Source organism: Dipodomys merriami, unplaced genomic scaffold, assembly GCF_024711535.1.
Source record: "Dipodomys merriami isolate MVZ:Mamm:240054 unplaced genomic scaffold, mDipMer1.0.p SCAF_772, whole genome shotgun sequence".
NCBI classification, from domain to species: Eukaryota; Metazoa; Chordata; class Mammalia; order Rodentia; family Heteromyidae; genus Dipodomys; species Dipodomys merriami.
This window is the reverse complement of record NW_027206371.1, coordinates 97,629-111,010: the sequence shown is the minus strand read 5'-3', so window position 1 is coordinate 111,010 and position 13,382 is coordinate 97,629. Positions and strand designations below refer to the sequence as shown.

General features: G+C 58.2%; 1 protein-coding gene across 6 annotated transcripts; it reads left to right on the top strand.

Annotated features, from left to right (window-relative positions):
• The first annotated feature begins 211 nt into the window (after positions 1–211).
• Positions 212–13,086, top strand: LOC138818521 (arylsulfatase L-like). Of its 6 annotated transcripts, none has more exons than XM_070009433.1 (11): positions 952–1,059; positions 3,095–3,141; positions 3,735–3,899; positions 5,465–5,586; positions 6,597–6,719; positions 7,218–7,644; positions 8,662–8,798; positions 9,625–9,759; positions 9,850–10,012; positions 10,998–11,119; positions 11,747–13,086. In XM_070009433.1, the coding sequence occupies exons 1-11, from the start codon at positions 1,033–1,035 to the stop codon at positions 12,091–12,093; spliced, it is 1,815 nt and encodes a 604-aa protein (XP_069865534.1). In that variant the 5' UTR covers positions 952–1,032; the 3' UTR covers positions 12,094–13,086. The 6 variants fall into 6 exon arrangements, with proteins under 6 accessions (XP_069865538.1, XP_069865532.1, XP_069865534.1 ...); XM_070009434.1 differs by lacking the exon at positions 952–1,059 and adding an exon at positions 2,762–2,846; XM_070009437.1 differs by lacking the exon at positions 5,465–5,586 and having other exon boundaries at positions 212–1,059; positions 7,524–7,644.
• Positions 13,087–13,382: the final 296 nt, after the last annotated feature.

The following is a 13,382-nucleotide window of genomic DNA, read 5'->3' as shown; positions in this document are numbered from 1 at the left end:
TCCGAGCGCGACCGCGGCGCCTACGTCTGCCGCGCCCGCCCCGGGGCGCCGCCCGGACACGCCCCCCGCGCGCCGGAGACCAGGATGTTCAGCTTCATTCCCGCCACTAGGCCGCTGGGTGCCATGGCAGGGCGACGGACTGAGGAGACCCGGATGTGAGCCTTCATTCCTGCCACTAGGCCGCGGCGTTCGGTTGCTGGGCAACCAAGTAAAGATACCAGGACTTTGGGCTCCACTGCAGCGTCTAGGCCTCTGCGTTTGGTTGCCAGGCAACAGACCAAGAAGACCCGGATGTGGGGCTTCATTCCTGCCTCTAGGCCGCTGGGTTCAGTTGCCGGGAAATCGCGTGAGACCCTGATATCCAGCTCCAGCAAGACTCCTGCACCCCAGCCGGAAGATGCCCGGATGTGGGGCTCCAAACCTGTGCGTGTTGTACAGAAGCTGCGGTCCGACCAGAGGCCATGGAGAGGCTAGGACCCGGATGTGGACTGGGAGGGACCCAGATGTGGACTGGGAAAGACCGGATGTCACCTATCTCCGGGTCCACTGACTGAGGGGCCAGGACCCGGATGTGGACTAGAAGGGACCCGGATGTCACTTTCTTCCATGTCCACTGACCCGGATGTGGCATGGAGGAACCGGATGTCACTTTCCTCCAGATGCACTGATGGGTCAAGACCCGGATGTGGACGAGGAGGGACCCGGATGTCACCTTCCTTCATGTCCACTGAGGGGCCAGTACCCAGATGTGGACTGGGAGGGACCCGGATGTCACCCTCATTCGTGTTCACTGACCCAGATGTGGCCTGGGGAACCCAGATGTCACTTATCTCCAGGTCCACTGAAGGGCTAGGACCCGGATGTGGACTGGGGGACCCGGATGTCACCCTCCTCCATGTCCACTCACCTGGATGTGGCGTCAGGGACCCGGATGTCACTTATCTTAGGTCCACTGAGGGGCCAGGACCCGGATGTGGACTGGGGGACCCGGATGTCACCTATCTCCAGGTCCACTGAGGGGCCAGGACCCGGATGTTGCATGGGGAACCCGGACGTTATGTAAGTCCACGTCCATTAACCCGGATGTGGACTGTGGCAGGGACCCGGATGTGTGCTGGGCGCGACCCGGATATCACACGCACAGGCCTGGCTGTGGCATGTGGAGTCCCGGATGTCACGCTCCTCTCCTTCCACTGACAGGGTCTAGGACCCGGATGTGACGTGGGGATCCCGGATGTCAGGTCCCTCCACATACACTGAGGGTCCAAGACCGACATGTGGAATGAGAACTACCCAAATGTTAGGGACCTCCAGGTCCGTGAACCCGGATGTGGGCTGGGTACTCGGATCTTAGGGACTCCAGGTCCGTCAACCTGGATGTGGGCTGGGTACTCGGATGTTAGGGACCTCCAGGTCCATGAACCTGGATGTGGGGTGAGTACCCAGATGTTAGGGACCTCCAGGTCCGTGAACCTGGATGTGTGGTGAGTACCCAGATGTTAGGGATCTCCAGGTCCGGGAAGCCAGACGTGGAGGCGAGTACCAGGATGTCACTTATCTCCAGGTCCACTGGCAGGCGCCAGGACCCGGATGTGAGGGGTTTGGACCTGGATGTGAGGGGTTTGGACCCGGATGTGAGGGGTTGAGACCCAGATGTGAGAGGTGGAACCTGGATGTGGGCGGAGCGGGCGCTCCACACCTTGGCCCCGGGCTCCAGCTGCGCTTTGGGCCGTTGGGGTCCTTTCCCAGACTCGGAGGCAATAAAGCAGCCGTGCTGCTTCTGGATGGAATTCTTCCTCACTTCCACCCCAGCGCAGGCCACGCCCTCCTGAAACCCTCACTTCTGCCCCAGCACAGGCCAGGACCTCCTGAGACCCTCATTTCCGCCCAGCACAGGCCACACTCTCAATTCCGCTCCTAGCGCAGGCCACACCCTCCTGGGGCCCTCACTACATTCCCAGCACAGGCCACGCCCTCCTGAGACCTTCACTTCCTTCCCAACACAGGCCACGCCCTCCTGAGACCCTCACTTCCGCCCCAGCGCAGGCCACGCCCACATAGGTCCCTCACTTCCTCCTTGTTGCAGGCCACACCCTCCTGAGACCCTCACTTCCGCCTCATTGCAGACCACTCCCTCCTGAGACCCTCAGTTTAGCTCCACCTGAGGCCACGCCCTCCTGAGTCCCTCACTTCCATCCCAGCACAGGCAACGCCCTCCTGAGACCTTCATTTCCTCCCCAGCACAGACCACGCCCTCCTGAGCACAGACCACGCCCTCCTGAGACCCTCAATTCCGCCCAGCACAGGCCACGCCCTCATTTCCGCTCCTAGCACAGGCCACGCCCTTCTGGGACCCTCACTACATTCCCAGCACAGGCCACGCCCTCCTGAGTCCCTCACTTCCTCCCCAGCCCAGGCCACGCCCTCCTGAGCTCTGGCCACACCCTACTGAGCGCAGACCACGCCCCCTGGCACAGGCCACGCTCCCTGACGGTCCTGACTCTTATTGCAGCCCTCCATGTAGTTCTCGAGGTTACCCTTCTCCCCTTCCTCCTGCCTCTGACAGGTCTGGCAATTTCTTGGCGCCCAGCCCAGCAACTCCGGGCTTTTTCCTTCCTTCCCCTCCTTCCCCTTCAGCACCAATCCTGTTCCTTTCTAGGGAACAAAGGGGACTTTTATTTTGGAGGGGGAGATGTGGTGCTTTCCAAGGAACAAGGGGACTTTTATTTAGGAGGGGGGTTGTGGAGTTCTGGCTGCTGGAGTGACGTGGACATTTGAGTCCTGCGAGCTTCCTGGCTGGCAGGGAGAGCAGCAGGCCCAGGCACTGATGGCAGAGAACTGTGGATGTGAGTTCGTCCTCTGGGGAACATGGGGAGAGGTGTGGGGACCCGGGGTGGGGGGGCTTCGATTGCTTTTTGGAGCCCCCCCGCATGTCCCACCATGCCTCGGGGTGGGGGCTGCAGGGCCCCGCCACAGGCCTGGAAAGACGAGGTGAGGGGCTGATGTACTGGTGGGGACAACAGCAGCCTGGCCCTGGGGTGGCCGGATGTTCCTCAGCTCTTCCCCACTTCCTGCTTCTGGCCTTCTCTTCCAGGAAACGGGGAGCATCATGGGAAGGACGCGATCCTGGACGCCATGTTGGTCAGGAGAGGGCCTGGAGGGAGGGGGCGTCCTTCCATCCCTCTTCCCATCCACCCATCCATCCATCCACCCATCCAACCACCCATCCACCCTCCATCCATCCATCCACCCAAACATCCATCCACCCACCCATCCATCCATCCATCCATCCATCCATTCACCCACCCATCCATCAATCCATCCATATCCCCATCCATCCATCCCCCTATTCATCCACCGATCCATCCATCCACGTATTCATCCATCCATCCATCCATCCATCCACCCACCCATCCATCCATCCATCCACCCACCCATCCATTCACCCATCCATCCATCCATACACCCACCCACCCATCCATCCACCCATCCACCCATCCATCCATCCACCCATCCACTCATCCATCCAACCATCCATCCATCCACCCATCCATTCACCCATCCATCCATCCATCCATCCATCCATCCATCCATCCACCCATCCATCCATCCATCCATCCACCCATCCATTCACCCATCCATCCATCCATCCATCCACCCATACACCTATCCATCCATCCATCCTCCCATCCATCCACCCATCCACCCCTCCTCCTCCTCTCTCTCCTCCTCAGGTCGCACAGCGGCTGTGCAGCCCCACCCCTCGCCTTCCTCCTCCTCCTCCTCCTCCCTCCTGGCCCCTGCGCAGGCATCGCCCCCTCGCGCCCCAACTTCCTGCTGCTCTTGGCCGACGACCTGGGCCTGGGCGACCTGGGCAGCTTCGGGAACCGCAGCCTGCGGTGAGCAGAGGGGGAGGCCCGGATGTGGGGCCTTAGTTACCCAGATGTGGGAGCTCAGATCCCTGGATGTTCCACCAGGAGAACTGTATAGACATCTAGTAACTCAGTTCCCCGGATGTTGGATGTTAGTATTGTGGATGTTGGATATCAAATCCCCGGATGTTGGATCTTAGTGCCCCGGATGTTGGATATCAGGTCCCCGGATGTTACATGTTAGTACCCCGGATTTGAGACCAGGTCCCCGGATGTTGGATATCAGGTCCCCGGATGTTAAATCTTAATACCCCCGATGTGGGAAATCAGGTTCCCCGGATGTTGGATGTTAGTACCCCGGATGTTGGATGTTAGTACCCCGGATGTTGGAGACTAGGTCCCCAGATGTTGGATCTTAGTGCCCCGGATGTTGGATATCAGGTCCCGGGATGTTAAATCTTAGTACCCCGGATGTGGGAGATCATGTCCCCAGATATTAGACTTCAGTGCTCCGGATGTAGGAGTTCAGGTCCCCAGATGTTGGAGGTTAGTGCCCCGAATGTGGGAGCTCAGGTCCCCGGATGTTAGATATTAGGACACCAGATGTTGTAGCTCAGACTCCGGATGTTGGATCTTATTCCTCCGGATGTAGGAGCCCAGGTGCCTGGATGTTAGATCTTAGTGTCCCGGATGTTGGATATCAGGTCCCCGGATGTTAGATATTAGTACCCCGGATGTTGGATATCAGATCCCCGGATGTGGGATGTTAGTGCCCCGGATGTTGGAGGACAGGTCCACGGATGTTAGACCTTAATGCCCCGGATGTGGGAAATCTGGTTCCCGGATGTTAGATGTTAGTGCTCCGGATGTTGGAGATCAGGTCCCTGGATGTTAGATGTTAGTACCCCGGATGTTAGATGTCAGGTCCTCGGATGTTAGAGATCAGGTCCCCGGATGTTGGAGATCAGGTCCCCGGATGTTGGAGATCAGGTCCCCGGATGTTACATGTTAGTACCCCGGATATTTGAGCTCAGTTCCCCGGATGTTCCACCAGGAGAACTGTATAGACATCTAGTGGACCTCAGGTCCCTGGATGTTGGATGTTAGGTCCCCAGATGTTGGAGTTCAATTCCCAGGATGTTAGATCTCAGTTCCCTGGATGTTGAAGATCAGGTCCCCGGATGTTGGAGATCAGATACCCGGAGGTTGGCCCTCAGGTCCCCAGATGTTGGGCCTTAGATCCCCGGATGTAGGAGCCCAGTCCACAGATATAGATCTTAATACCCTGGATGTGGGATCTCAGGGCCCCAGATGTTGGATCTTAGATCCCCGGATGTTGGCCCTCAGGTTCCCAGATGTTGGATGCCAGGTCTCCAGATGTTGGACCTCAGGTCCCCAGATGTTGGATCTTAGTACCCCAGATGTGGGATCTCAGGTCCCCGGATGTTGGATCTTAGATCCCCGGATGTGGGATCTCAGGGCCCCGGATGTTGGAGTTTAGCTCCTGGGATGTTGGGCATTAGATCCCCGGATGTTAGACCCAGGTCCCCCTATGTTCTTGGCTGTGACTCAGTTTCCCTCTCCCCCCACAGCACCCCGCACCTGGATGGCCTGGCCCGGGATGGCGTGCGGCTGACCCAGCACCTGGCAGCAGCGTCCGTCTGCAGCCCAAGCCACGCGGCCTTCCTGACGGGACGCTACCCTGTGCGCCTGGGTCGGTATGGGGGGGACATCCGGGGAACGGAGGGGGAGGTGGGGGGGAGACGGGGGGCGGGACATCCGGGGATCTGAGAGCCAACATCCGGGGTACTAAGATCCAACATCCGTGGACCTGATATCCAACATCTGGGGATCTGAAACCCAACATCCGGGGATCTAAAGCCCAACATCCGGGGAACTGAGCACCAACATCCGGGGCACTGAGCTCTAACATCCAGGGGCTTCATCTCTAACATCCGGATTACTAAGATCCAACATCTGGGGATCTGAGCACCAACATCTGGGGCACTGAACTCTAACATCCGGGAACCTTATCTCTAACATCCATTGTACTAAGATCCAACATCGGGGATCTGAAGCCTAACATTCTGGGAACTGAACTCCAACATCCGAGGACCTGACATCCACCATCTGGGGTACTAAGATCCAAAATCCAGGAACCTGAGCCCCAACATCCGGGGAACTGAGCTCCAACATCTGAGGATCTGAGGGCCAACATACCTGAACCTGAGCTCCAATATCCGGGGTAGTAAGATCCAACATCCAGGGAACTGAGCTACAACATCCGGGTAACTGAAGTCCAACATCTGGGGTCCTGATATCCACCATACAGGGCACTGAACTCCATCATCCGGGGATCTGAGGGCCAACATCCGGGATACGAACATCCAACATCCGGGGACCTGAGGTCCAACATCCAGGGAACTGAGGCCCAACATCTAGGGCACTGAGGTCCACCAGAGGGAGGGGAGGACTACTCTGAGGATCTCAGGTTCAAATCCCTGAGACTCTGGGACTTCTCCCCTGAACTGCCAGGAAACCGGAAGTTACGCCATATTGGTTTCCCCCGGGGGCTCCCAGGGCTGGGGTCCTTTCCACCCCGGGTGGGCAGGTCCCAGGCTATCCCAGACACAGCAGGCCTTCCCCCTGAAGGTGCTAGATGCCCCCTCCTGACTCAGGATGCCATCATCACTGACCTAGGGTCCTTCTTCTCTCTCTTGGAAGGCATGGTGACCACCAACGGGGCGCGCGTGCTGCAGTGGGCGGCCGTGTCTGGCGGGCTGCCCACCTCCGAGATCACCTTTGCCAAGATCCTGCAGGAGCAGGGATATGCCACCGGCCTCATAGGTAAGAGACAAATCGGATCCACCCATCCATCCATCCACCCATCCCCCATCCATCCACCCATCCATCCATCCACCCATCCATCCATCCATCCATCCATCCATCCATCCACCCACCCATCCACCCATCCATTCATCCATCCACCCATCCATCCATCCATACATACATACATACACCCACCCACCCATCCATCCACCCATCCATTCATCCATCCATCCATCCACCCACCCATCCATCCATCCATCCATCCACCCATCCACCCATCCATCCATCCACTGTGCATCCATCCATCCACCCATCCATCCACCCACCCATCCACCCATCCATTCATCCATCCACCCATCCATCCATCCATCCATACATACATACACCCACCCACCCATCCATCCATCCATCCATCCATCCATCCATCCACCCATCCATCCACCCACCCATCCATCCACCCATCCATCCACCCATCCACCCATCCATTCACTCATCCATCCATCTCTTCCCCTCCAGGCAAATGGCACCTGGGCCTCAACTGTGAGTCCCCCACTGACCACTGCCACCACCCCTTGAACCACGGGTTCGACTCCTTCTTTGGGGTCCCCTTCACCCTGATGGGGGACTGCCTACAAGTGGAGCCCTCGGAGAAGCAAGCGCGTCTGCAAGGGCCCCTGGACCTGGGGGCGCAGCTGCTGCTGCTTTCCCTGCTCTGCCTGGCCGCTGGGAAGCTCACGGGCCTGCTGGGCCTGCGCTGGGTGCCCTGGGTGCTGGGCCCCGGATGTGGGGCCTTGCTCCTGGCCTGCACCTCCCGCCTCTTAGGTGTCTTCATCGTCCACGCCGACTGCTTCCTGATGAGGGATCACCAGGTCGTCCAGCAGCCTCTGAGGTTCGAGGCCAGCGCGGGGCTCTTCTTGCGGGAGGCTGAGGCCTTCATCCACAGGTCAGCCTGGGGGCGGGGAGGGGGACAGATGCCATCTACTAGATCTCTATAGTAAACTGGTAGACCTTAGATCCCCAGATGTACATCCAGCAGATCTCTATAGTCAACTGTCAACCTCAAATCCCCGAATGTTCCACTAGGAGATCTCTATAGGCATCTGGTAGACCTCAGATCCCCGGATGTACATCCAGTAGATCTCTATAGTCAACCGGTCAATCTCAAATCCCCAGATGTTCCATCAATAGATCTCTATAGACATCTGGTAGACCTCAGATCTCCGGATGTACATCTACTACATCTCTATAGTCAACTGGTAGACCTCAGGTGCCCAGATGTACATCCAGTAGATCTCTATAGTCAACTGTCAACCTCAAATCCCCGGATGTTCCATCAATGGATCTCTATAGACATCTGGTAGACCTCAAGTCCCTGAATGTTACATCTAGTATATCTCTATATACATCTGGTAGACCTCAGGTCCCTGGATGTTCCATCTAGTAGATCTGTAGAGACATCTGGTAGACTTCAGATCAGACCACGATCGATTTTTGGTAGTAGTGATCAGATCATGATCGATTATTGGTAATAACTGATCAGCTCATGTTCGATTATTGGTATTATCGATCAGATGATGTTCGATTATTGGTATTATCGATCACACCACGATCGAATATTGGTATTATTGATCAGATCCTGTTCGATTATTAGTAATATCTGATCAGCTCATGTTCTATTATTGGTCATATCGATCAGATGATGTTTGATTATTGGTAATAACTGATCAGATCTGTTGGATTATTGGTAATAACTGATCAGATCACGATCGATTATTGGTATTTTCGATCAGATCACTATTGATTATTGGTATTATTGATCACATCACCATCGATTATTGGTATTATCTGATCAGATCAGGATCGATTATCAATCATCTGATCGATTATTGGCAATACCTGATCAGGTCGGTTATCGGTGAGGTTATTGATGATGGGGGCGGGTTCTGACGTGGGTCCGCAGGCACCAGGCCCGCCCCTTCCTCCTCCTCGTCTCCTTCCTCCACGTCCATGTCCCGCTGGTCACCTCACCCGCCTTCCGGGGCCGCAGCGCGCACGGCGCCTACGGCGACAACGTGGAGGAGCTCGACTGGATGGTGGGTGAGTGTGGGGAGGGAGGGAACTGAGGCACGGTGCTTGGGATGAGGGAAACTGAGGCACGGGGGTGGGGTGAGCAGGATGGGGAAACTGAGGCACGGGGGTGGGGTGAGTGGGTTGGGGGAAACTGAGGCACGGAGATGGGGTGAGCGGGATGGGGGAAACTGAGGCATGGGAGTGGGGTCAATGGGTTGGGGTAAACTGAGGCACGGTGCACTTGGGTAAACTGAGTCACTGGGCATGTTGGGGGTAAACTGAGGCACGGTGCATGTTGGGTAAACTGAAGCATGGTGCATGTTCAGGGTGAACTCATGCACGGTGCATTTGGGTAAACTGAGGTACTGTGGATGTGGGTAAACTGAGGCCTGCGTATAGGGGTAAGCTGAGGCACGGTGCATGTTGGGTAAACTGAGTCACTGGGTTTTGGGGTAAACTGAGGCATGGTGCATGTTGGGTAAACTGAGGCACGGGGACGAGGTGAGTGGGTTGAGTAAACTGAGGCACCGGGATGGGGGTAAACTGAGGCACGGGGACGGGGTCAGCGGGTCGGGGTAAACTGAAGCACGGTGCATTTGGGTAAACTTAGGCACGGTGCACTTGGGTAAACTGAGGCAAAGTGCATTTGGGTAAACTGAGGCACAGTGCATATTGGGGGTAAACTGAGGCACGGTGCATGTTGGGAGTAAACTGAGGCCCAGTGAGTGTTGGGGGTAAACTGAGGCATGGTGCCTGTTGGGTAAACTGAGGCACGGTGCATGTTGGGGGTAAAACGAGGCACAGTGGACGCTGGGGGTAAACTGAGGCACGGACCCATTCCCCCCCCCCGCAGGGCAACTGCTGGCGGCGCTGGACGGCACAGGGCTAGGGCGCCGCACCCTTGTCTACTTCACGTCGGACCACGGTGCCTCGCTGGAGGCCCGGGCTGGGGGCGCCCGCCTCGGGGGTTCCAACGGCGTGCACCGAGGCGAGGGGGAAACTGAGGCAGGGCGGGCGGGGCCTCCCACGCGGCCCGCCCCCGCCCCTTGACCTTTGCCCTTCGCCCCTCCCCTTGCAGGTGGCAAAGGCATGGGCGGCTGGGAGGGCGGCATCCGGGTCCCTGGGCTGGTGCGCTGGCCCGGGATGCTGCCCGCAGGGCGCCTGGTGCCTGAGCCCACCAGCCTCATGGACCTGTTCCCCACTGTGGTGCGCCTGGCCGGGGGCTGGGTTCCGGCGGACAGGTAGGAGTTCGCTGGCCTGGGTCCCCACGGGGTGGGGGGGAAGGGGGGTCATCCGGGGCTTCGGGGATCCCAAGGGGGGAGGCTGAGGCCTGCTCATTCGGGTCTCTGGGGGCTCAGAAGCCTGCACATCTGGGTCTCTGAGGGCTCAGACCTGCACATCCGGGTGTCTGGGGGCTCAGGAGCCTGCACATCCGGGTCTCTGAGACCCAGAACCCGGGGCTCAGGCCTTGACATCCGGGTCTCTGGGGGCTCAGAAGCCTTTACATCTGGGTAACTAAGGGCTCAGGCCTGCAAATCCGGGCCTCTGAGCACTCAGAAGCCTGGACATCTGGGTCTCTGAGGACTCAGGCCTTCATATCCGCGTCTCTAAGGCATCAGGGCTGCACATCCAGGTCTCTGAGTACCTAGGTCCAGGTCTCAGGCCTGGACATCCGGGTCTCTGAGGGCTCAGGACTGCACATCTGGGTCTCTGAGGGCTCAGAAGCCTGCACATCCAGGTCTCTGGGATCTCAGGCCTGCACATCCGGGTCTCTGGGGGCTCAGAAGCATGGACATCCGGGTCTCTGAGCACTCAGAAGCTTGGATATCCGGGTCTCTGAGGCCTCAGGCCTGCACATCCAGGTCTATAAGACCAGAGGCCTGGGTCTTAGACCTGCACATCCGGGTCTCTGGGGGCTCAGAAACCTGGACATCCGGGTCTTTGGGATCTCTGTCCTGCACATCCGGGCCTCTGAGCACTCTGAAGCCTGCACATCTGGGTCTCTGAGTGTTCAGGAGCCTGGACATCCGGGTCTTGAAGGCCTCAGAAGCCTGAACATCCAGGTCTCTGAGGGCTCAGAAGCCTGCAGATCTGGGTCTCTAAATGCTCAAGCCTTGACATCCAGGTCTCTGGGATCTCTGGCCTGCACATCTGGGTCTCTGGGGGCTCTGGCCTGGACATCTGGGTCTCTGAGTGCTCAGAAGCCTACACATCCGGGTCCTGCAGGGAGGTGGACGGCCGGGACCTGATGCCCGCGCTGCTGGGGACGGCGCAGGCCACAGGCCACGACTTCCTGCTGCACTACTGCGAGGCCCGGCTGCATGCCGTGCGCTGGTTCGACCGCCCAAGTGAGTGCCTCGACCTCCGCCGGGCCCCGGGGTGGGAGAGGGAGCTGCATGCATGCACGCAGAGACCCGGATGCAAGGCCTGGGGTGGATGTGGGAATCCCCGGATGTGGGAATCCCGGGATGTGAGGACCTGGATGGAAGGCATGAGATGGGAATCCCCTGATGTAAGGTCCCGGATGTGAAGTCCCTGATGGGAATTCCTGGATGTGAGGCTCTAGATGTGAGGTACTGGATGAGAATCCCTGGATGTGAGGCCCCGGATGTGAGGCCTCAGATGGGAATCCCCAGATGTGAGGCCCTGGATGTGAGGTCCCAGATGGGAATCCCTGGATGTGAGGTCCCAGATGTGAGGTCCCGCATGTGAATCCCCGGATGTGAAGTACCGCATGTGAATCCCCGGATGTGAGGTCCTGGATGTGATTCCCTGGATGTGAGGTCCTAGATGGGAATCCCCGGATGTGAATACCCAGATGTGAGGTCCTGGATGGGAATCCCCGAATGTAAGGTCTTGTGTGTGAATGCCCTGATGTGAATCCCCCGATGTGATGTCCTGGATGTGAATTCCCGGATGGGAATCCCCGGATGTGAGGCCCAGGATGTTACTCCTTTCCCCCCCACCCACCGCAGGCCGCACGGTGTGGAAGCTGCACTTCGCCACTCCGCGCTTCGACCCGCCGGGCTCAGGCGCCTGCCTCGGTTTCCCTGCCTGCGCCTGCTCCGGGCGGCGCATGACCCGCCACCGGCGGCCACTGCTCTTTGACCTGACTGCGGACCCAGGGGAGACCCGCCCGCTGCGGGGCCCGATGGCAACACGCAGGCGCGTGGAGGCCGCGGTGGCCCGGATGCTGCGCACGCGCCGCCCCCGCGCGGCCCCGCCCCTCGCCCCTGCACACAACACCTGGAGCCCGCACCTGCAGCCCTGCTGCGCGCCCGGACTGCTCTGCGCCTGCGACCGCCTGATCCCCGACCTCTGACCCCGACCCGACCCCCAACCCCCAACTGCCCGGGGCTACGGCAGATCCTGGCCTGCGCCTCTCACATCCGGGGACTCACATCCGGGTATACTCAAATACAGAGATTCCCACATCTGGGGATTCCCACATACAGACTCTCACATCCGGGGATTCCTACATCCAGGGATTCTCACATCCGGGGATTCTCACTTCTGGTGACACATCTGGGGATTCCCGGGGATGAATTCACACATCCGGGGAATCCCACATCCGGGGACTTTTTACACCCGGGGATTCTCACAACCAGAGATTCTCACACCCGGAGACTTTTACATCCGGGGATTCTCACATCCAGAGACTCTCACATCCGGGGATTCCTACATACAGACTCTCACATCCAGAGATTCTCACATCCGGGGATTCTCACATCTGGAAATTCTCACATCCAGAGATTCTCACATCCAGAGATTCCCACATCTGGGGATTCTCATATCCAGGCATTCCTACATCCGGGGATTCTCAGACCAGGGAATTCCCACATCCGGGGAAATCTTACATCCAGAGACTCTCACATCCGGGGATTCTCACATCCGGGGATTCTCACATCTGGGGATTCTCGCATCCAGGGATTCTCACGTCTGGGTATTCCCACAGCCGGAGATTCTTACATCCGGGGATTCCCACATCTAGAGATTCCTACATCCGGGGATTGTCACATCCAGGAACTTTTACATCCAGAGACTCTCACATGCGGGGATTCTCACATCTGGGGAAGTCTTACATCCGGGGATTCCCACATCTGGGGATTTTCACATTCAGAGACTCTCACATCTGGGGATTCTCAGACCCAGGGATTCCCACATCCGGGGACTCTCACATCCTGAGCCTCTCCTCCTGGACCTCCACCTTGGGCCTCCCATCCGGGGCCTTTCCCCAGCCTCCCATCCGGGGCCCTGTCACATCCGGGCCTATGTCCTCTAACTTCTCACACAATAAAACCTCGTGAGCACCACACCACACGGCAGGGTTAGGGGTCACGGGGGTCAGAGGCCGGGCACTGGTCCTGCCTTCCATTTCAGGTCATTTCTGGTTGATGCTAGGATACAGAGCTGGTCCCGCCTTCCATTTGAGGCCATTTCTGGTCGTTGCTAGTGTATAGGACTGGTCCCACCTTCCATTTCAGGCCACTTCTGGTCGTTGCTAGGGTATAGGACTAGTCCCACCTTCCATTTCAGGTCATTTCCGGTCATTGCTAGGGTATAAGACTACTCCCACCTTCCATTTCAGGCCACTTCAGGTCGTTCATAGGG

Coding starts and splice junctions, on each gene's coding strand:
- LOC138818521 (XM_070009431.1), top strand. CDS start 881: ATGTCACCCTCCTCCATGTCCACTCACCTGGATGTGGCGTCAGGGACC. Junction 6,720..7,217: donor ATATGCCACCGGCCTCATAG/GTAAGAGACAAA, acceptor CTTCCCCTCCAG/GCAAATGGCACCTGGGCCTC. Junction 9,760..9,849: donor TTCCAACGGCGTGCACCGAG/GCGAGGGGGAAA, acceptor CTCCCCTTGCAG/GTGGCAAAGGCATGGGCGGC.